Consider the following 21,972-nt stretch of genomic DNA (forward strand, 5'->3'; position numbering starts at 1 on the left):
GTGTTGACTAGGTGAAGCTGTGGGCAGCTTCATAAACAGTAGGGTCATAGTTGACTTGTTGCATCTAACTATAGTTAAGATTAACCACAGTTTGTCCACATTCAGATGATACGGAAACCTGCAAGTTGAAATGAAAGGAACTATTTCTAAATTCCGTTGTCTCCGTGCTGATAGAATAAATGGCACAATACTGAACTATGGTTTAGAGTTGTGACTGAAACAGCCGACAGAGTTCTTGCTTGACAATGAGAGAACACATCTTTCTAGGATAATTGTATAAATATCATAAATTATTCTTTCTGCAGGTGTGATTTATGGAAGGTAGTACAGAAAATAGTGGATAATATCCTGTGCCGTGACTTGGCCACACATGCAGAAACCTAAATTTATTTGTAGCTTTGCTCTTCTTCCAACTTGTGAGTGATCAGTGAGTAAGATCAGGCCAATTCTGTAAGATTTGGGGGAGTAGGAGGAAGAAGGTTGTACTTTTTAAAAAATCTATATCAGCACCAAAAGTGGGTCTGTCAGTTTTTCCATATCCAGGTGAGAGCTTGATTATAAATGCTGTTCTTAGCCTCACTTTGGACTTTCTTGTGGCCACATATTTGAAGCCGGTCACAGGATACCACTGTAAATATAATTTAGACGCTCACTTGGCTTCAGGGAATGTGTTCAGTTATGCTTCTGTGCAGCCATGTTTAATTCATCAACTGTTGCCACTTGACCTAAGGCATTATTACTGATTTATGAGCTGGGTTTTAATTGAAGTAAGGCAGCCCGGGACATGTAATAAGGTTCGTTAAAATAGCATGCTCTCTAAAAGGCTCTAAGCACCGTGCCTTACCGGACGAGGCAGCATGCTGCGGAACAACCATACTGTGTAGTGGTTACAGCGCCAGACACAGTGCAGGGTTCAGTTCTCCACTCAGCATTACACCTCACACCCCACATCCATGTTTTTCAAATTCAAACCCTGGGCACAATTGCAGTCCAAATAATGGATCTGTTTCTCCTTGACTAATAACCTGAGAACAATAGTTAGTGCTCCTTGGCCCCTTTGAGACAGACACACCCGCGCATGTGTGTGTACGACACACACAGATCCCAATGATACCAGCACTTTATGAGAAAGATGAAAATTGCTCCCCGTCATTCTGGTCTCATTTCGGCCCCCAGTGGTTTCCAGAAGATTTGCTAGTAATCTGATCTCGGATGTTGCTGTCTCCTGCTCGTATCCTGGCCCAGCCAGTCTTCCAGCAAAAATGACCTGCCGGTGGTGAGAAGCCATTGCCAGGTGTGAATGACATTTCACAAGACTGCCTGAGCCGAGTGGTCGCGTTGGCAATCCATTTCCAAAACCACAGTTACCTTCCTAATGCATGCGTGCTTGGTCGTGGTAGCTCTGGACAAGGGCAAGGGGTCTCACTGAATAAGACAGGAGATCTGTCAGATCACACAGCTAGGGGCGGAAGGGTGGCCTTTTTCGTGTGCTGTCCGGTACAGCAGCCCCTTCCAGCATCTGGGCAGAGTTGTCTAGAGCCAGAAGTGTGTGTAGCGAGCGGGGAGCACTGCTTTGGGCCTCCGAAGGACTGTTGCCGCTTGCCCCCTTCTGCCCCCCCACCCGTACCCAAAGGGTGGAACCCCTTCACGTGGGCTCGCTGGTGCAGGCTTGGCCATTCTGCAGTCTCTTGGCCCCTCTGCCGTGTCCTGGGCAGGCCGCCTTTTCAGAAGGGGCTTTGGAATTCTCCAGCCTGCAGGGCTAGTGGGCACATTTAGAATTGTGGCTCCTTGACAAAAAGGTGTGCGTGGCTGGACACAAAAGACCCATTTCCTGGAAAGTAAACATTGAGACAGCCTGTGTCCAAGCCAGAGATGTCGTCTGAGTGTGAAGATACAAAAGCACTCTTCTTCTGGGTTGTCTGCTCCAATGACCATGCTCCCAGATGTGGGGCCCAGAGTGTTTTTAGACATGAATATGATGGTGGAGCCCAATGCAAGCATCCCCGTAAATTTCTTGTACCAAATTTTAACTAAAATTAAAATAAAATTCAGGTAGGTCAGGGAGCCTGGTGGCTGCCCAGCCAAGTATCCAGAGGCTCATTGGTGACCACGGACACCAGGTTGAAGATTTCCTGGCACCAGATGAATCGTTTCTTCCTCCCAGGGTTTTAACTTTTGTTGGCCTCTTGGACAATCATTTCCATATTTTTCTGCTGCTCTTCTAAATTGGCTGCCTCATCAGTATCCTGATGACATTTGAAATAGTTTATTATAAGCCACCGCGAGGGTTCCCTTTGTTTAGTCATTTGCTTAAGGAATTTTACCCCACTCTTCAGTGGAAAAAACTCCCAGATTGGCTTTCCCCGCCCTCTGGCTTAGCGATCTAAAAGACACGAAATGAGGGAAAAGGGATGGGAAAGAAAAGAAAGAATGCAGATGCAAGCGCCAGTCCGTATTGTTTCATGGTAGTGAAAAGCACCCGCAGTGTGTTTGAAGGGTGGAGGCCCAACCTCAGTGAACCATGCACAAAGGTCTCCATTGAAAAGAATGTGTTTCTGGCGGTGGAGAGAAAGGAAGCACAGCTTTTCCTGGTCAGGAAGCTGACTGGACATGTGATGCTAACAACACCAAGAGGTTTGCTTTTTAGAAAATCATGCAGGTGTTTGGTAGTGGGGCAGGGATAGGCATTAGAGCCTGTTCTTTCTCGCATGTTAATTCCAGCCTGCACATTCTGGGTTTTTTGATGATCATGCCTAGCAGGAGGAGGAGATTTATATTTTTTAGACCTTTTTCTTTGGCCGTCATCAAAAGGATCCTGGGCAGTGTATAAAAAGTGTGCTTGTAGCTGTTCACACAAACCGAGACATACAAAACAATCAAAAGCGAGACATAAATATTTCAGCCATTGCTTAAGCCATTGATTAAGCAAAATAAAGACAAAGGGCACAGAAAAAGGCTCCTCAGGTGCTTTGATGGGTTGCAGAATAGTAGTTGTCCAACGGTTTTTCTGCTGAACATACATAGGTCACGTATGCTAAAATAGAAAAGCAGAGTGAAACAGCTTCTGAAATGTCCGACGAAAAGGACTGTGCGTGGTGCTTAAAGTTCCCTTCCTGTGGGGCTGATAATGTGTATTCCTCGCCCTTCCTGTGCCTAGTATTTTGAGGTTTGGTTTTGTTTTTCTAAGAGCAGACCTGTGCCTGACTGGGTGGAAAGAAAGCCTTCCACTCAAGCATGCCGCAGTCAGCATGCTGAGAGTTGGAGGAAAGACACATAGAATTGTGCTTTTAGCATCGGCGGGGGTGGGGGGGGTCAACCGGATGCCCAGCAGCCCATGCCCGCTTGCCTGTGGTTCCAGCCCAGCCCTGGAGGGTCCCAAGCTAGCACAACCCTCCCCTACGCTTTTGGCCCCTGCCAGCCCCCAGGTGGTTTGACATTTCCTGGCTTTTGCATGTTCTAAACGGCTGAGAATGGAAGGCTTAGGAAGTGATTCAAGCTAAACCAGGCTGGCACTTCTAGCTCTGCCCGCCCCTGGGATTCAGCCCCCTGAGAGCTCCTTCAAAACAGAATTTAGTCATCGTGAACTGAATTTAGCCTTCCGTTGTGCTGAAGGAGCTTCTGGACCCCCCTTTCCACTTCCAGGCTATGCCTAGTGACCGAGTTATGCCGTTCTCTTAGCAAGATCAGAAGCAACAAAATGGAGCTGCTGCCGGATAAACTTTGCCAGCAAGGTATTTTAAAGTGGGGGGTGTGAGGCTGGGAGCCCCATGCTCCCCGGGATGCCTTATGAGCACCTCCCGCTGCTGAGTTTCCCTGCAGGCCTGTGTAGAAGCAGGGATTCCCATGGCGTTGCTGGGCGGGGCTTCAGCCTCCCTGGAGCTCTGCAGGGCTGCTGAAAGGGAGCGAAATCAAGCCTTCCTCCCTTCTCCGAGCTTGTGAGCGTGCAGGTGTGGCCCTGAGCGCCCCTCCCCAGGTGTGGCTCTCAAAGCCAGAAAGCTGCACACCCCTTTATGGAGAAGACCTTGAGTGTTTCCTGCATGGAGAGGCCATAGCTCCGTGCATAACGCACAGCTTTCCACCCAGAAGTTTCCCCATTCCGATTCTGGAGGAGCACCTTGACGGATCGGTTTCTGAACTGAGCGATCTGTGAAACAATAGCACCAGCCCTGGTCGCCTTCAATACAAACTGTCCCAGCTGCTTCGCTTAAGAGTTCTGCTTTGTAGGTAATACCAGGAATCCTGGTGCTCTAAGATAGAAAAGCCCCAGGGTTCTCCTGTATACTGAGAATCTTTTGTTCTAGCAACACTTTGCAATTTGCAGCAGAAGGAAGCAGTGGCATGATTTTACTACACACGCCAAAGCAGCTATAGCCTCTAATACATTTACGGCCTGTAACTGCATTGGGTTGCCTAGCAAAAAAGTCAGCCAACCACTGAAAGGCAAGAGGCTTGTTTTGAAAAGAATAATATCCTAGAAAGGCAGGAGAATTCAGGTGCTCCCACAGAGAAAACCTGGAAAGGGTTTTGCTTTTGCTTGCAGCAAGGGGCTCCGGGCAGTCTCACCAAGTTACCAGTCCACAAACATTTTTACTTGCCTGCATATATCTGGTAATAATTTGTGAAAGTGAAAAAGCAAAGAAAAGAGCATGCCCCTCCAGTTTACAGCCACCTGGCCTTCATGCTCACTGAGCAATGATTCTTATTTGGCCTATCTCATGTAACATGTGAGATGCGTTATCTTTGTGCTGATAGGGACAAGCATGTGATTCCAAAAGATTTTTGCATTGGCAGCGCAAAAGATTAAAGATGTGCTTGCTGTTTGCAACTGGGTTGCTTCTTACAGAGAACCATCTTATCTAATATCATACTGCGTAGGCCTGTTATCTGACTGTTAGAAGGTGCTTGTTTAATTTTGTAAATTGCATTTAGGCCTTTTCAGGCACTGGAGGAGGGAATCTAGGTCTCAAGGCAGAGTGCAGGACTCAGACATATTCCTAACATTTCTCCCTCGCCACCTGTGCTCTGGTATCCTCGGCAAACCCAGCAGATAAAATTGTGCACGACAAGAGCATCTTCTGAGTTTCAGTATTAGCATGAAAAATGTCCATGGCACCTATAAACGCTGGTCTCCTGCCTACCTCCTCAGTCGGAGCAAAGAGTGGCTGGGAGAGAACCTTGCCGTGTCCCTTTCAGACCTTCCCTGGAAGCGTCTCTCGAGCTGCATCATGGTGCATGGGCCTGGGCCGAACTTCCTTCCTGACAGCACCAGAAGGATGGCGGGGGCCGATGGCCCATGGCCCGAGAGGGCGGCTCTGCTCGGTCAGCGGGGTTGCCCTTTTAATGTAGGGGCTTCCTCTGAGTATGAGGATGCGGCAAGCTGATCTGCTCGTGCTGCCTTGCTGCGAGGAAGCGTGGCCGCTGAAGCGGGCAGTCCCCTTGGCACTGCCCGGACAAGCCCTCCCAGATGGCGGCACTTGATCGGCTCGGCTGGCCGCTCCCCTTGGGTGTGGAGGAAGTTCTCGCCTTAGAAGGGCGCCTGAGTTGCTGCAGGCCTGTGCGACCGGCTGGCTCCTTTGCTGCGTGCGGAGGAATAGGTTTGCTGCCTGCCCCTTCTGCTCTCAGGAACCCCCACGATTGCAGGCAGACTCTGCCAGCCAGTTCAGGCAGCGCCTCCTCTGTCATCCAGCCTGAGCTGAGGTTCTTCTTCCACACTGGCATTCCCTCAACTTCCTTTTTTTATAATAAGTTGTATTCAAAATAACCCTAAAACAAAGAAAAACTAAAAACAACATCAATCATCAGAAACATCAGACCTGCTGGGTCAGTCCCCACATTTTTTATGTTAATGATAACTTAAAAACATATTTGAATCTATACGAAGTCCCTAGAGTTCCAAGTTTATAGAAATCAGTGTCTTCTTTCTCCTTCAATGACAAAGTCAGTCTGTCCATTTCTGCACAGTCCAAGATCTTTTTTAGGATCAGTTCATCGGTGGGTGGTTCTTCCTTTTCCAGTGTTGGGCAATCATTCCCTCAACTCCCAAGGGTATATTCTGGGGTTAATTGTGGGATGGGAGTGGGGAGGGATAGATGACCCGGTGCTTGTACAAGTGCAGATGGTTGATGCCTGTGCAAAGGCAAGGAGCTGATAGGAATATCTGACCCTTGTTATATTCCCTGATCCCTCGGGTTGTGCTTGTGCCTCCGAGACCAAGAGGTCAGCTCTTTCCTGGTACTGAGCATGGGGTGGAGGAAATGTGGCACGGCACTAGCTCCTCGCAGTCCCAGTGGTCTTCCGTGTGTGTCCTACTCACACCTGCTCCTGAACCTGGCCCAGTGTGCATCTTCTGCCCAGGAGGGCAGAACCTTAAGTCCACGGTGAAATCCAGCCCTCCTGGTTTTTGCAGATGGTCAGACAGCTTCCCTTGCCCCTACCGCCTCACTTGCCAATCTTGGTTTGCGGGCTTTTCCCCCCCGTGCTGAAAGACTGCCGCGCCTCTCTGGAGGTGAACTTCCTGGCTGTAGGAGCTCTGTGCTAGACTCTGGTGCCGGTTTTGATGCCTTGTCCCACTGTGGGGAGTGGCCCCAGAGAGCACGCTGCCCTTGGGCCGAACAGGTTGCGCACCCTCGCTCGGGTCTTTGTCTCTCCATCCCAGAACTGGGCCCCGACCAGGCCTGGCGTGGAGCTTGTCTGCGAGCTGGGGCTGGCAGCAAAATTTGACATACAGGTTCTTTGCTTCATTGGGCACCTCGGCATTTGTGCCAGAGTGCGCTCAAGGGCCAGTTTTCACAAGTACATAATGCTGGACTGGTGTTGATGTAAACAGAGTAAAAGATTTTGTGGGCGAAAGCCCTCCCTTTTGTTAAGCAAATGTCAATACTGACAATGGATAAATGGCTCAATAAATTATGGGCCTATGCAGTAATGCCAATTATAATGCATTATCCTGGTATAGATGAGGAAAGAAAGATAACACTTAATCATAACTTGTTTATGATTATTAATTTGGTACACAAAGCTTAATTTTATGCGATTCATTCATTCATTCATTTATTTAAAAATTTCTATGCCGCCCCATTCGCCGAAGCCTCGGGGCGGCTTACAACATCAGTTAAAATATAAAACACTAAAAATATAAAACACATTAGCGTTATAAAATAAGTCGCCCTGGCCGAAGAATTAAGCAAATAATATTAGCAATTAAAATGACGTTTGAATAAAAAGGTCTTCGCCTGGTGCCGAAAAACAAACAACGATGGCGCCAGGCGGACCTCTCTGGGGAGCGCATTCCATAGATTGGGCGCCACCGCTGAGAAAGCCCTCCTCCGAGTACCTACCCTCCTAATTTCCTTCACGGAGGGTTCCCGGAGAAGGGCCTCTCCCGCAGATCTCAGGGGGCGGGCTGGCGTATATGGACGTAAGTTCTCCTTCAGGTAGCCAGGACCCAAGCCGTTTAGGGCTTTATAGGTCATCACCAACACCTTGAATTGGGCCCGGACTTCAATGGGAAGCTAGTGAAGCTGCCAGAGGACTGGAGTCATGTGAACATAACGCCCAGTCCCCGTCAGCAACCTGGCAGCATTATTTTGAACCAATTGAAGTATCCAGACCGTCTTCAAGGGTAGCCCCACGTAGAGCGTGTTACAGAAGTCAAGGTGGGAAGTCACCAAAGCGTGTGTCACTGTCGCCAGGCAGTCGTTCTCCAGGTAGGGGCACAGCTGATGGATCAGCCGAAGCTGAAGGAAAGCGCTCCTCGCCACTGCTGTCACCTGAGCTTCCAATGAAAGCTCTGGGTCGAGGAGCACTCCCAAGCTGCGGACCTTGGCCCTAAGAGGGAGTGCAACCCCATTCAGGACTAGGTTCAATTCACCCTCTCCGAAGCCCGATCCGCCAACCAACAGGACCTCCATCTTGTCTGGATTGAGCTTCAGTTTATTGGCCCTCATCCAGTCCATTACCTCGGCCAGGCACCGGTTCAGTACAGCCACTGCCTCACCTGGATTGGTGGAAAACGAGAGGTAGAGCTGGGTATCATCAGCGTACTGATGATTCCGCAGCCCACACCTCCTGATGACCTCTCCCAGCGGTTTCATGTAGATGTTAAACAGCAACGGGGACAAAATGGACCCCTGCGGTACGCCATGGCATAGCTGCCATGGCGCAGAGCCATAGTCCCCCAGCACCACCTTCTGGAATCAGTTATTGAGGTAGGAGTGGAACCACCGCAAAGCAGTGCCTCTGACCCCCAATCCCGCTAGCCTATCCAGAAGGATACCATGGTCGATGGTATCGAAAGCCTCTGAGAGGTCCAGGAGGACCAACAGGGAACACTCCTCCTGTCCTTCTCGCTGCACAGGTCATCGTACAGGGCGACCAAGGCAGATTCAGTACCGTACCCAGGTCTGAAGCCGGACTGAAATGGGTCCAGATAATCCATTTCATCCAAGAGAGCTTCGAGTTGTCCCGCCACCTGAATATCCTGAGTTGTCCTGCATATTAATGTAATATGCAGACATGAATAGAATATTCACCGGTATTTATTGGTGTTGATAGATAGATAGATAGATAGATAGATAGATAGATAGATAGATAGATAGATATTGAGAACTGTATCATTACTGGTGGATGAACTTGTGTCTTTTTAATCTTGATGAAGGCCAGTACCAGCTTGTACACCTTTTCTCCGCTATTTTAGGCACTGGCTCCTTTACTGGAAAACAATCATCCTCCTCCTGACTTGTGTGAATTTTTTTGCAAGGTAGGTCTGTCTGTCTATCTGTCTAACCCTCTACAGAACTGAGCAGCACAATTATTCAGGGCATGTCCACATTACAGGCTCAGGGCACAATCCTGCGATGCTGCTGCACGTCCTCAGACTGGCAGACTTCCAGCCATCCAGTGCGAGACAGGAGGAGCGCCGGGGGCCATCTTGGCTCCTCTGCCGCCCAGCCTGCGTTTTCAGCAGATGGGCCCCTTCCTTGTCTCGCTTCCTGGAGCATCTTGGAGAGGCCGGGGGCGGGTCAGCGGAAGCCCAGTGCAGCCTGCCCACTCGAATGCCATTTCTCTGATCTCACTTTTCTGACCTTTGGAGAGACGCCAGAGTGGTTCTGTCTGTGCCAGGTGCGAAAGGGAAGGGAGGTGCTTGGTGCCCGGCTCCAGGGAAAGAGCATCGTCTCTGACCTCGGACGTGGGCATCGGAACTATCCCTCTCCGTGCTGTCCAATTGCTCTCTCTTACTGGCTTCGACCCCGCAGGAGTTTTCTCTAGGCACCCGGCCTTCTGAGCATTTATGGGATTCCCTGTCCTGTACGATAGCTGTATCCAACCTGGTGATGTCCGCCATATGTGTCTTCCTGCAGCTTCCATCATTTCCCGTCATGTGTGTGCAAAGAATGTGCAAAGCATTAGCAGTGGGGAAGTGGGGCAAAGCTGGGCCTGGCCAGTGCAGTAGGAATGCTTGGACCTGCTGGGCAGCTTTTGTAAAGAACAGAGAGCATGGGTTCTACCCCATGAATTGGATCAAAGCCTGGCCTTAATGTAAGGCAGTTAATTCCGTAGGCCTGCTCTCACACTGGATGCACCTCAGTACCCACCTCCCCAACGATCACATAGACTGCCCCTCCAGTTGCTGGGATGGTGGGAGGGCTGTCCAAAAGACTCTTCTCTCGCTACTCCAGATTATACGAGGACTAGTTTATAGAACTCTGGTTCCCTTTCCCTTTTCTCACGCTGCATATTTCCTTGCAAAGCATTTGGCTTTTGTTGGGAACATTGGGACTGAGCAGTCTTTCCAAGCCGGGTCCCTCTGAGTGCATGAGCTAAAACTGGCTCGGAATGCTGCGAGTTGTAATCTAATGCCTCTGGAGGGCACCAGGTTGGAGAAGATGCTGCAGTAGAGGCTTGTGCAATTACTGGTAGAGAAAGGGATCAAAGAGAAGTTTGTCTCCATCTCTCCAGTTCCTAGAACCCAGCTTTGTCCAGTGGCATTAAGCAGAGGCGAAATTAATTAATTAATTAATTAATTTAGACTTTTGTATGCCACCCCATCACAAATGTCTTGGGACAGTTCACAAAAACAACAATAAAATAGAATAAAAATGGAAGTAAAAATAGAGTTCCATCAATTAATTACTCCCAGCCCAGTGAATCATTAATTGTGAGGCTCCCTGATGCAAGGTATGGTGCTGACCACTAGCTTAGATGACTTTAAAAGGGAATTAGAAAACTTTATGTAGAATATATAAAAAATCATGAGCGCTTCATTTCTCTTTGCACATCACTCAAGAACGCACCATTCACAACCCCGAATATTCCTCAAACAGTATCAGAAATTCCTTCGATTGCATTTGCATTACCAAACTGTGCACCTGAGACATGTGCAGCATTCCCAGAATGTGCAGACTTCCAAAATGTGCAGTTAATGAGCAACTTTTTCCCATTTGAACCATGCCCAAAACAAGCTGGAAGAAGAATGGGAGCCAAGTACAGTGCGCTTTGGAGTACACTTTGAAGAATTTCAAGGAACCTGAGTGTCCTGGCTTTCCAAATTCCTGCAGATCAATCCACTAAGGATTATTCATCCGTATTGCTCTGCGCAGGCACCCCGAGGTTCTTCTTCATGGTCTCTGTGCATCACACGTAAGGGCTCTGTGTGCATGGATGGAGACTCTCTTGGGAGATTCCCAAGCTAATTCAGTGGTATGCAGAGGGAGGCCCTCCCCTGGCCCTCCTTTGAGCTCCATCATGGCTACACTGGGGCTGGGGCTTCTGTGAACTCGCTGCTGAGGAGCAGCAGAAGCAGAAGGCAGCAACTTGGACCGGACAGGCCTTTGGACAGGGCTCTTCCTGCGTGCTCGTCCGTGCGTTGGGGTTCTGTTCCAACACAAAACTTGCCCAGCGGCCATTCTCTTTGCATGCCCCATGGCTGTCCTTAAGGGAGTACAGATCTTCAGCAGCCAACGAAACAGAGAGGTTGGGTCTGGTTATTAACATTACCTGCATATTGATGCACACCTGTCACCCAGTTGGGAGCATATTTTCCTTTTGCTGGAGACTTTGGATTATTGTTCCTTGCCTGAGTTTCAAATCTGTGCGATTTCTTGGTGCAGCACTGCAGAGAACGCCCTCGCTCCATGGTGGTCATAGAAGTGTTCACGCCGGTCGTCCAAAGAATCCTCAAACACAACATGGTGAGTCGGGGTGCTCTGCCTCTTAGCTCCGGGTTCCCAGGAATGCTTTCTGTGAGGTGACCACATCCAACGAGATCTCAGTCAGCAGAAGGCCCTCCACAGTTGCCAAGCACAATTCGTTGCATCCTTCTAGCAGCAACCTTGGGCAGAAGCACGCCTCAAGCATTCCTGCTGTCATGAACTGGGGTCCCTCCTTCGTGCATTCAAAGCCACAGACTTTTTCCTTGCAAAATGTTCCCCGTGACCAAAAGCACAAAGCGCTCAGAAGGACTCTCTGAGCTGTTGAGGCCAGTCCAGTACTCACCTCCAGGACCCCTCCTTAGGGGCGTGCCTGGCCTTCTGAAAGCGAGCGTGCCCCCTCTCTGCCTGCTGATCTTTTAACTGGGCCCGGCTCCGCTGCTGATGCCATGCCAGGGGGACAAGAGCCGGGCCGCCTCAACTGTGCCTGAGAAACTCTTCCCCCGCCAACGGTGCGTTTTGGCTGTCCCCAGAGACCGCCTGCCCACCCGGGAGCCCGGCCTTGGGAGAAGCGCCTCCGCTTCTCTCCTCCCAAAGGTTCAACTTGGCCCCTTTCCCAGGCTCCCCCAGTCCTGCTTCCCTTCCCAGTTCCGCAGCCTCCTGGAATGAGTGTCCACGGCAGCCCCCTTCCTCCCTTTCAACACCTGCTCGAGTTCAGGGATTCAAGCAGGACCTGCAGCGCCTGGCTGGCCCGCACAGGGCTCTCTGCAAGGTCTGAGTCAGCGAGTGTTCCCCCCACCCTACTCTCTGCTCTCCCCTAAACTCACACGCAGCGAGCACGCCGGGTCCCCATGAGGCCCCACCCTTAGGAGCTTCTCCCCTGAGGCTTTTTTGTCTTTGACGGGGGCACATCTGCCAACCTTGGTGTGCCCTCAGCTTGCCCCTGCCTTTCTCTTGGGTGTGGGCAGTGCCATTTCGGCTACCAGCGATCCACATTTGAAGAATGTGTTTCTTCTTCAAATAGGGGGTAGTATTTTGGTGACTAATTCAGCCTCTGCTCCACTTGGCTCAGTGTGTCTTACCTCCAAGTGAAAATTGAGGGCTGGGCTAATCTTGAGGACAAACATCTTGGCACCAGGTGAAATAATCTGGGTTGTTTTATTTTTCATTTTTAAATTCTTATAATACAGTTTTAAGAGGTGCTTTTTCTGTTGACTTCAAGTGGATCTGTTGATGTTACTGTTGGGTATTTTGGATGTGAGATCTGGAAGCCAACCTGGCGATCCCTTTCCATTGGAGCATAAACATTATTCATACAAAATAAATGTTTGCTTTTGGTCCATCCTTGGCGAAGGCCTTCTCCCTGAAGTATTAGGGTTTTTGTTGTCATGGGTTTGGCATCATCATCTCACGACCACCACCGTCAAGAGATGAAGTGGTAGGGCCACATGCTTCCCAAAATGGCTAGTTCAGCCCAGAACTGGACTCAGTGGGAACAATGTCAAAACCAGTGTAGGCTAAGCTACATTGCTGGCAACCTTCCCAGTCTTTGGTAGCATTCCAGTTCAGTGTATGTGACTGACTTCTCAGTGGCTTTTCCCAGGGGGAAGAAGTCCAGAGAGCCAGAAAAATCATATGATGCTGTTGTGCTTGGGATTAGAATAATTTGTAGCTCTTTAAAATACTTATATGCCACTGCCCAGCTCTGAGCTTCCCAGTGTAATTTACAAAAAGAAAATTTCTTCTTCTTGTTGTTAAAATGGAGCAAAAGCCAAAAATTAAGCCACCTGACAAAAACAAGAATATTAGTTTGCAATGATTTAATGAAATCTGTTCGAGGGAAGGCCACAAACAGAAAGATTTGTTGGAAAATGGAATCTGTGATTTGTTAGAATAGACACTCTAATGGCCTGGTGACAGTAGTCTTATTTTAACTGTAAAACGTGGCCAATAGCCATGCTGGCTGGCTGGGGATGCTGTACTATGCAGTCCAAAACAAATAGAGGACACCAAGTTGGGAAGCCTTTTCAGGTAACAGAGAAGGCAGGAGAAAAGAAGTGTTGTCCAGGCGAACAGGCCCTTACTCAAAATTCCTGGCTGGAAATCCATGCTGCTGCTGTAGCTTTTCTTGATCCTGCTTCTGTTTGGGGCAGGATTTTGGAAAGTGCCCTCGGTTGAGGCTCTTCACTCAGGAGTACATTCTGGCCTTGAATGAATTGAATGCTGGCATGGAGGTCGTGAAGAAGTTTATCCACAGGTCAGTGCATGTCTGTTCAGCGCCTCCTCGGGTGCTCATCCTTGTATCCTCCTCCTCGTCTTCCTCTTAGTGGCGTCCTCTGCACTGCGGCTGCGATGGCCAATAGTCATTTTACTGTGAAATGCGCAGGTCCGCGAGGGCACAACGGCTGCACCAGACTGCATGTCCTTAACCGCCCTTTGGCAAAACGGCAGCGCCTGCCCGAGCGTTTGCTTCTGCAGGGCAGCCTTCCCGCAACCTGGTGTCGCTCCCAGTATCTGGGAGCAGAACGAGCATCCTCCCGAGCCCGCCTGCCGTATGGGGAAGGGGGGGGGCCGTAGACGTTGGCCTCTCGGTGGCTGCGTCGCACGGCAGCCGCTCTGTCCCACACCTTGTGTCTGCTCTCGTTCCAGCATGCATGGACCAACGGGGCAGTGCCCTCATCCCAGGGTCCTGCCAAATCTCGTCGCCGTATGTTTAGCAGCTATTTATTCTTGCTACGAGGAATTCATCAACAGGTCAGTTCTGGCCTTCGTAAACTGGCACACTCCTCTTTTGCGCTTGATCCGCTGTTTGCTTGTGGTTCTTGTCACATGGGTGAGCACACGACGCGCACGGTGGCACATTGGGTGCGAGAGGTGCATCGGGACGGCTCGGCGTCCTCGCCAAGGGGCACTGCAGTCTTGGCTGGCCCTTCCAAAAGGATCTCTCGCCGCTGGTGTGGTGTGAGGACCCAGCCCCTTGTGCCGCGTGGTCCTGAGCACCAGGCTGCCCCTTTGCTCGCCCTGTGTCCTGCGGAAGGGAGGGCCCTCGCAGTGGCTTATGGGAGCCTTGGTCGCAGAGGCAGCTGGGGGAAGAGTGGACTGCCAGTGCTCTGCCACTCGTGTGGCCTGTCACGCACGTGTGGATTTCACTTTCACTTCCCACGCGTGGAGTATTGTATATCCGAGTGTCCAAGCCTGAGCACTTGACCTGGGGCGGGTTCCTGTGATGCTGCGCCGTATCGCTCAGTGGTGGAGCACCTGTGGGGCCCGCAGAAGCCCCAAGACCTTCATCTGCAGGTGGTAAGGCTGGAAAAGATACCCCCTGCCCCCCCACACCCACCCAGAATCCTGGAGAGGCAGCACTCAGCTAGATGCAGTAATGAGCTGACTCTCTTATGACAGGGACTGGCACCCTTGTGCTGTGCAGAGGTTTTGGATTACAGCTCCCATAATCCTTGGCCACCTGCCTGAGGCAGATGGATACTGCAGTCCAAAGCACCTTGAGGCCATCAGGCTACTCACCCTGATTGTTCATGTTCCCTGTGTTTCCCGAGCGGCCCTCAGGGTCTAGTCAATCCGTGGTGATCCGCGGCCAAAGCCGAGAGGGGTGGGACAGGACTTGCTGCCAGTCCACCAGGACAGGGGTGTGGCCACGCTCCGCCCCTTCTTCAGAGTAACTTCCAGCAAAATCGTGGCCAGCTCTCTACTAGTGTGTGGATTTCATCACCATTTTGTGTCATTTGGAGGGAGGAACAGCATTCTTCCACAGAAGGCTGAGCTCTCAGACCTGCACAAATTAGCGCTGTCCGGCATAGTAAATCCCTTTTGGAGACATGCAGTTTCCTCCGGTATAAATTTCAACAATCCAAGATTAAAAAGAAACAAGATGAGGATCTGTTGCAACATAACTCGACTTGCCCTGTCCAGTCTCTTGCTTGTTGTTTCCGCTACCTATAGCTAATCGAGTTATTTACTTCTGAAATCTCCTTTAAATGCAGCCGAGACAACTCTCCAAGCCTGAAGGAAATTCGGAATGGCTGCCAGCAGCCCTGCGACCGCAAGCCCAACTTGCCTCTCCGGCTGCTCCACACAAGTCCCGACCTGGTGTCCCAAGAGGCCACTTTGGCCGAGTCCCGCCACAAGTCGGTCATCATCACCTCCAGCGAGGTCCACGTGGAGGTGGAACGCAACAACTCCACCAACCAGAAGATGACGGCCAACGCTGGGAATGACAGTGAGCTGAACCTCATAGACTGCTTGATGGTCAGCCCCGCCTGCAGTACGATGAGCATTGAACTCAGCCCCCAGGCGGACCGCATCCTTGGCTGCTACGTGGAAATTCTCAAGATGCTGTGAGTAGCTACTTCGTGCCTTGCACGTCTCCGGAACCAAGCCGGTGGGGGGTGCGCTTGCCCAGCTTCTCCTCCGCAGCATTTGCAGGCCTCTAGCAAGACGTGCAAATCACGGAGCAATGAATCCAGCCTGGACAGGAATGTCTGCAAAAGGGCTTCTGGCCCGGCTGGTTGAGCTCCAAAGGTCGTATCCAGCTGATGAAAGCGGGCAATTTTTCTTTGCATGGAGGCTCTTCAGCCTAGCTGACAAGGCGGGGCTCTCCTTGCCTGTGGCTCTGAGCCATTCCTTGACCGCTGAGCCGCCATATGCATCTCCCCTCTGGTTATCTAGCAAGTTTGCTTTTGGCCTGTCTTCTCATGGCCCCACAAGGGAGAGATGGAAAGGGAATGGCTGCCCATCAGGATGAAAGAGCGTGGAGAAGTTGGGGTTGGGTGATGCATGGGGGATGTGTAGCCCTTCCGAGTTTTGGACTGTCCCCATGATCTCTCACTATTGGCTCTGCTGGTTAACACTGATGGGGATTGCAAGCCCAGCTCCTAGAGTGCGGCGTTTCCCTGCCCCATCATAGGGAGCACGTCGGGGCTGGTCCCTCAGCCCCCAGGGCTGCTCCTGCGCTGGTTTCCCCCTTCACCCATTCCGGGAGCACACGGTATGGTGGAAAAGTGCAGCCTTACAAGCGGAAGGCCTTCCCACTTTCAGCCTCTCACATATCCAGTCAAAAGTCTAGCAGGTGGTGGGGAAGCTTCTGCTGAGAACCCCAGAAGGCTCCTGGCAGAGTGTTATTCACTTTTGTCTATGTGGACATTACATTTCTATACTGCCCAATAGCTGACACTCTAGTAGGCAATATTTATTTATTTATTCAGAGTTTTTTTATGCCATCCAAAATCTGGTCGGCTTACAAAAAACAAACAAAAACCCAACAGCAACAACGCACCAACAAACAACACACTGCATCTGACCATTAATGATAAAAACAAAGATAATACTGGGTGAGATGAATACATAATCTGAATTCTATAAGGAATCTCCTTGAGTTTATTTTATTCATTCATTTTCTAATTTATTTGTTGCTGAATAGCCCGACAGGGCCATCACGAAGCAAACAGCTCTGTTGTGAGAACATAAGAAAAACAGTGCCAGATGAGAGCAGAGCCTTATTTAAGGCACAGTCCAAGCACGCGTCGACAGAACATGGTCCTGCAATTCCTACCATTCTCAGCCAAGCTGGCTAGGTGCGGAATGTTGGAGTTGTAAAACATTTTCCCGTCTAGACAGGCCTAGGATCGCATCTTTAGTCAGGTGGGCTGTTCCCAGAGTGGCTGGCCAGATGGGACACTCAGAGGAGGACATGCATTCCATGAAGGCCTCAGCAGAACCTGCTCTAAGAGGCACATCACCCGTGATCTCACAGCGGACATGCAGCCGCCATGGCTGCTAGCCATCGATGATCTTACCCTTCATCCATTTGTCTCATCCTTTTCAAAGGCTAAGTTGGCAGCAATCAGTGCATCTCGTGGCCTCGAGTCCCCTGTTTTAACCCTCTGCTGGGTGAGGAGGCCCTTCTCTCGTCTGATGCTGACCTTCCCACCATTCAGCATCATTGGATGACCCCAGTTGCATTCTGGTCTTATGGGCAGGGAGGACTGGGTTGGTGGATCTCAGAATTCCGGTGAAACACCCAACCAAAACAAGTAGATCGTCCAGGCTTAATGCCTGCCCACTTGTGCTTTTCTTTATGGCTTCAAAGTGGCTAATTTCTTTGGTGTGCGCTCCATTGACTTCAACAAGGCTTGCGTTTCAGTGGAAATGCATCGGATTGCTTTGCAACTGCAAGCTAAGATGTAGAATCAATTTTACTTTTGACTGGGCTGGAAAAATTCTCTGAAGGAAACACCTAAATGCTGATGAGGCAGAACACCCAAGGTGGGGTCTCGTGATTCATTATTTGACTTGAATAGTTCCAGTTTATTATTGTAATTATTCCCAGAAGATATTGTCAGTTTAATACTGCATTCAGAACCTTATTATCTAAATTGCCTACATCTCATTTGCTGAGGATGCTGAATCGGATCCCAAAAAGATTGAATTGCAAAGTAGATTCCCTGCTTATTGCTGTTGTTAAGAAGAGCTGCACCGGTGTGAAGGCTGGTAGGATGTTTGTTGAAGCACTGGGGTGGGCTGAATGCCGGGAGGTGCTGATGGAGTGAATTCCTTTCCTTTTGATTCTTAAGTTTCGGTCCATCATTTGCCAAAATGCACGTGTTTTCTCTCCGCTGCTTTTCCAGTCCCTGGGGAGGGAGCAGGAGAAGAAACATGCCATGACTCCCAGATTTGTGCTAGGAGAACTAGGGGGCCTTTTAATCCATAAAGGAGAAGCCTACTCCAGATATGAGGAGATGGCGAGGTTTAGGTAAAGACTAGGCGGACTTTGAGGAGCTGGTTAAGTGTGTATGAAGGAGGACAGATAAATCATTCTGTTAATGACTTGGATGGCTCACAGAGAAAGCTTTTCAGATTTCCTGATAACACAAAATTGGATGGGATAGCTGATACAAAGGGCGCAAAATTCAAAGGGATTTTGAGAGGCTAGAGTGCTGGGCTGAAAGCAGCAGAATTAAATTCGACAGGGACAAATGCCAAATTCTGCACCTCAGGAAAGGGAAGTTCCCAACTTCAAGTGTAAGCTGATGGGGCTGGACTAGCAGCGACTGCCAAGAAAGGTCTGGGAGTTACGGTCAGCAGCTCCATGAAAATGTCAGCCCAGCATGTGGCTGCTGTGAAAAAGGCAAATTCCGTGTTAGACATAATTAGGGAAGGAGTTGGAAATAGAACTGCCAGGATCATATTCCTCTTATGCAAACCTGTGGTGTGATCCTATTTGGCATGCCGGCTGTAGTTCTGGTCAATGCCTCTAAGAAAGGAGATTGAAAGTGCAGAACCCCTGTTAGGAAAGCTTACAACAGCTTTGACCCCTTGCCATAGGAAAATGGTGCGGCAAAAGCAGATCGAGAGCTTTTCTCTCTCTTCGCAGTGAAACATCCCACAAAATTGTTTCTCGAGTCAGGAAAGTCAAAAGGAAGCCAATCACCCGAAAGAAAATGAAATTATGTTCAACCCCAGGTAGCTTTTATTTGGCAAATGGAATAGCATCCCAGGGGTTTATCTGAAGGGAAAGCTGGGGCCCTAAAATCCATGACTCAACTGAGGGATGGTGGGTGTTGTAGTCCGACAACAGCTGTGGGGCACCAAGGTGGGGAAGCCCTGTCTGTCATCTGCTTTGAAGGACCCCATAACCTCAGGGTTCCCCCTGGTTCCTGCTTTTGCAGCCCTACGTACGGAGTGGCACAGATAGGAGTCATCTGAGTAGCACCCTGTTGGTGCTGCTCAGGATTCACTGCTCGTGCAACAGGGCTTTTGTGGTTCTAAAAATAGCTCGCAATGAGGGGAAATGCTCATCTGCAGGAGAGTGCGTGTCAGCAGAGCTCGCAGAAAACAGCCCTGCTGACCTGGCCCCGTCTAAACAAGCATTTCCGCTCCTCTGCCAGGCTATTTTTAGAGCTGCAAAAGCTCTCGTGCAAACTCAGGCTCCTGCAAGCATCGCGGCACCATGGAGGTGGAGCAGTCCTGCTGGATGCTTCCTGTTTGTGCCGAGTTTTATGATTTGACCCATGTATATATCTCTTCCTTTTCTCTCAGTTTGTAAAATAAAAGGAAACTGAGCCGGGGGACCATCATTCTTGTATACTAATTTTTATTGCTAATCTGTCATAATAAAAACATACTTAGTGTGTACCCCTGTATATTTTATCTATCGCAACATGCATTGCTATTATTCAAGGAAGACTTCAACAAAGACAGTCCAAAGATATTGGAGACTACCATCGAATGTCATATCATGGGGGGATTCCTACCTATGGATGTAACAAAACAGGGAAGTCTGGATTGTATGCATTCAACGTACTTCCTGCCCACTTTCAATCTGATGATAACTGGAAGTGGGCAGAGTTTGCAGGAAGAAGGGTGGTCCCAACCGTCCATTTCTAAGCCTGACCATTTCTCAGGTCAGACTATTTGACTTGTTTTGTCTAAGCCAGGGCTCCTCAAACCTTTTGAACAGGGGGCCAGTTGAAAGGCTGTGGTGACCGTTGCAGGCCGGTGAAGCGGGGGTGCCTGGGGGCGTGGGTCGGTGAGGTGCCATCGGGGATGCGCGAGGCGGCATCGGGCACGCACAGCGGTGGCTCGCTCGCTCGGAGATCTCCCAGCGAGTCCAAAACCATCTCCGAGCGAGCGAGCCACCGCCTCCGGCAGCGAACGGCGACATGGGTGTGGCAGGCCGGATCCACCCCGCGGGCTGTAGGTTGAGGACCCATGGTTGAAGCTGTTTTGACTGACTACAGAACTCCAGCAGGGGTTCTTCCCTACCATCTGCCTCCTCAGCATTTTAACTGGGCACACCAAGGATGGCGCTTGCATTGAGTCAGGCCCTTGGTCCATCCAGCCCAGTATTGTCAGCACGGATGGCAGCAGCTGTTTGAGGTTTCAGGCAGGATTCGATCCTAGCACTGTGGGGAAATGTCTGAGATCAAAGCTGAGATCCCTGCATGGAAAGCATTGGTTTTACCCATGATAATGAGATTCTACCCTTTTTTTACCCTTTATGGTAATTACAGCACTGGCAGTGTATAACTGTTTCTTACACAAATTTATCCCCTGCCTCCATTTGGGAAAAAAAAATCTTGAGGTGGCTTACATCATGTTTAAAAATAAATATTGGCTTTCCAGCAGTAAAATAAATGGTACAAGTCAGAAGACAAAAGCATAGTGGATAATTGACTATAACGTTCAAGAGAGTTGGAGATGAGCACTGTCCCCTGTTAGCCACTGGCTAAGCAGAGTAAAATCTGCAGGGACTTCTTTACAACATTCAAGGGAACAGCCAAATATTGGCAGCTTGGCTGGTCCAAATCTGTCTTGGATGGGGGTTCTTTACCTGGCCGGGTTTTTTAATTAATTAATTTATTTATTTATTTAGCAGACTTATATGTTGCCCCATTTGCCTCAGCCTCAGGGTGGCTTACAACATAAATAAATATCATCAATACAATAAAATACAGTTGGAGACATCCTGGCCAAAGTTGTTAAAATCAATAAATAAAATCAACAATTAAAATGACGTTTAAATAAAAAGGTCTTGGCCTGGCGCCGAAAAGCAAATAATGATGGCACCAGGTGGACCTCTCTGGGGAACGCATTCCACAGATAGGGTGCCACCGCAGAGAAGGCCCTCCTCCGGGTGCTCACCCTCCTAATGTCCTTCACGGAGGGCTCCCGGAGAAGGGCCTCTGCCGCCAATCTCAAGGGGCGGGAGGGCATGTATGGACATACGCGCTCCTTTAGGTAACCAGGACCCAAGCCGTTAAGGGCTTTATAGGTGATAACCAACACCTTGAATTGGGCCCGGACTTCAATGGGGAGCCAGTGAAGCTGATGGAGGACTGGAGTTAGGTGAGCACAACGCTCAGTCCCTGGCAGCAACCTGGCAGCTCCGTTGGAGAAGGAGTGAAAAGTTCACCTTTTGGTCGGGAGCTTCATCAGCTAAGCATGGCCATGCAAAAAACGTTGGCTCCTTTGGCAAGGAGTGTGATCAAAAGTTTTTTGAACAGTTCTGGATATACTGCCTACCAAAGGATTCTCTACTGGATCTGAAGAATTTAGCGCCACCGAAGAAAGATTTTGCTGCGCTGATTTGTCCTTGAGAAGACTTGTTCTTCCAATTGTCACAAACACTGTTAGATCTATCATTGCTTTTCCCCCAGCTTATCAGAGGCTGGCAGCTCTGTAATTTTCTGGCTCCTTAAATTAATAATAATACAGTGCCCCCTTCCCTTTGCTGTACTTTGACTGTATCCAGGTCTTCTCATAGGGACAATGAGAGTTGTCCAATGATAGGGCAGTGCTACTTCAGAGCTGTCGCACAGTTCTTGAGGAAAGCTTGTTAGTCCTTTAAGTTTTCTCTTGCCAGTTACTCTTGTAGTCTCCATTTTAATTAATTTAACAGTGGTTCACCTCCCTTTGGTAAGGGCGCAGACAAAACATACGATGCATGTACCAGAATACTAGCTTTTCACTTCCTGTCTACTCTGCCAAACAGTTCGACAGCCATGCCAGTTTGCCAGTAGACTCCAGCCTAGTCCATGCTTACAAATTTATTCTTATAGAACTGAGATAAATCATACAAGAAAATTGTGCCTTAGTAGTATAATGTACTATACATGGAATTTTAGAAACAAACCCATTGATGTTGAACAAATGGAAGGAAGCACCAAAGATGCTCCTTTTGTTGGAGTGAGGAACATTTAATTAGGGCCAGCTCTGGGTGGGTTTGCAAAGAGATCCGACCAGCCAATCTTACAGTAACTCAACCCTGACTGCTCTTTAGAAGATCAGATACTGAAGATGAAGCTCAAAT

General features: G+C 49.5%; 1 protein-coding gene across 4 annotated transcripts in view; it reads left to right on the plus strand.

The window, feature by feature from the left end:
* The window catches only part of LOC123025366 (c-Maf inducing protein), a 171,135-nt gene that overhangs the window by 125,812 nt on the left and 23,351 nt on the right, over window positions 1–21,972 (plus strand). For 3 of the 4 annotated variants that reach the window (XM_044433979.1, XM_044433982.1, XM_044433981.1), the window contains 5 exons: window positions 8,696–8,758; window positions 11,109–11,189; window positions 13,301–13,404; window positions 13,797–13,901; window positions 15,146–15,499. In XM_044433979.1, coding sequence (XP_044289914.1) covers window positions 8,696–8,758; window positions 11,109–11,189; window positions 13,301–13,404; window positions 13,797–13,901; window positions 15,146–15,499 — 707 coding nt within the window. The remainder of the gene's footprint in view (window positions 1–8,695; window positions 8,759–11,108; window positions 11,190–13,300; window positions 13,405–13,796; window positions 13,902–15,145; window positions 15,500–21,972) is intronic. The other variant, XM_044433980.1, reaches the window with a different exon arrangement.

Source organism: Varanus komodoensis, unplaced genomic scaffold (genome assembly GCF_004798865.1).
Source record: "Varanus komodoensis strain SLA01 unplaced genomic scaffold, ASM479886v1 scaffold27, whole genome shotgun sequence".
NCBI classification, from domain to species: domain Eukaryota; kingdom Metazoa; phylum Chordata; class Lepidosauria; order Squamata; family Varanidae; genus Varanus; species Varanus komodoensis.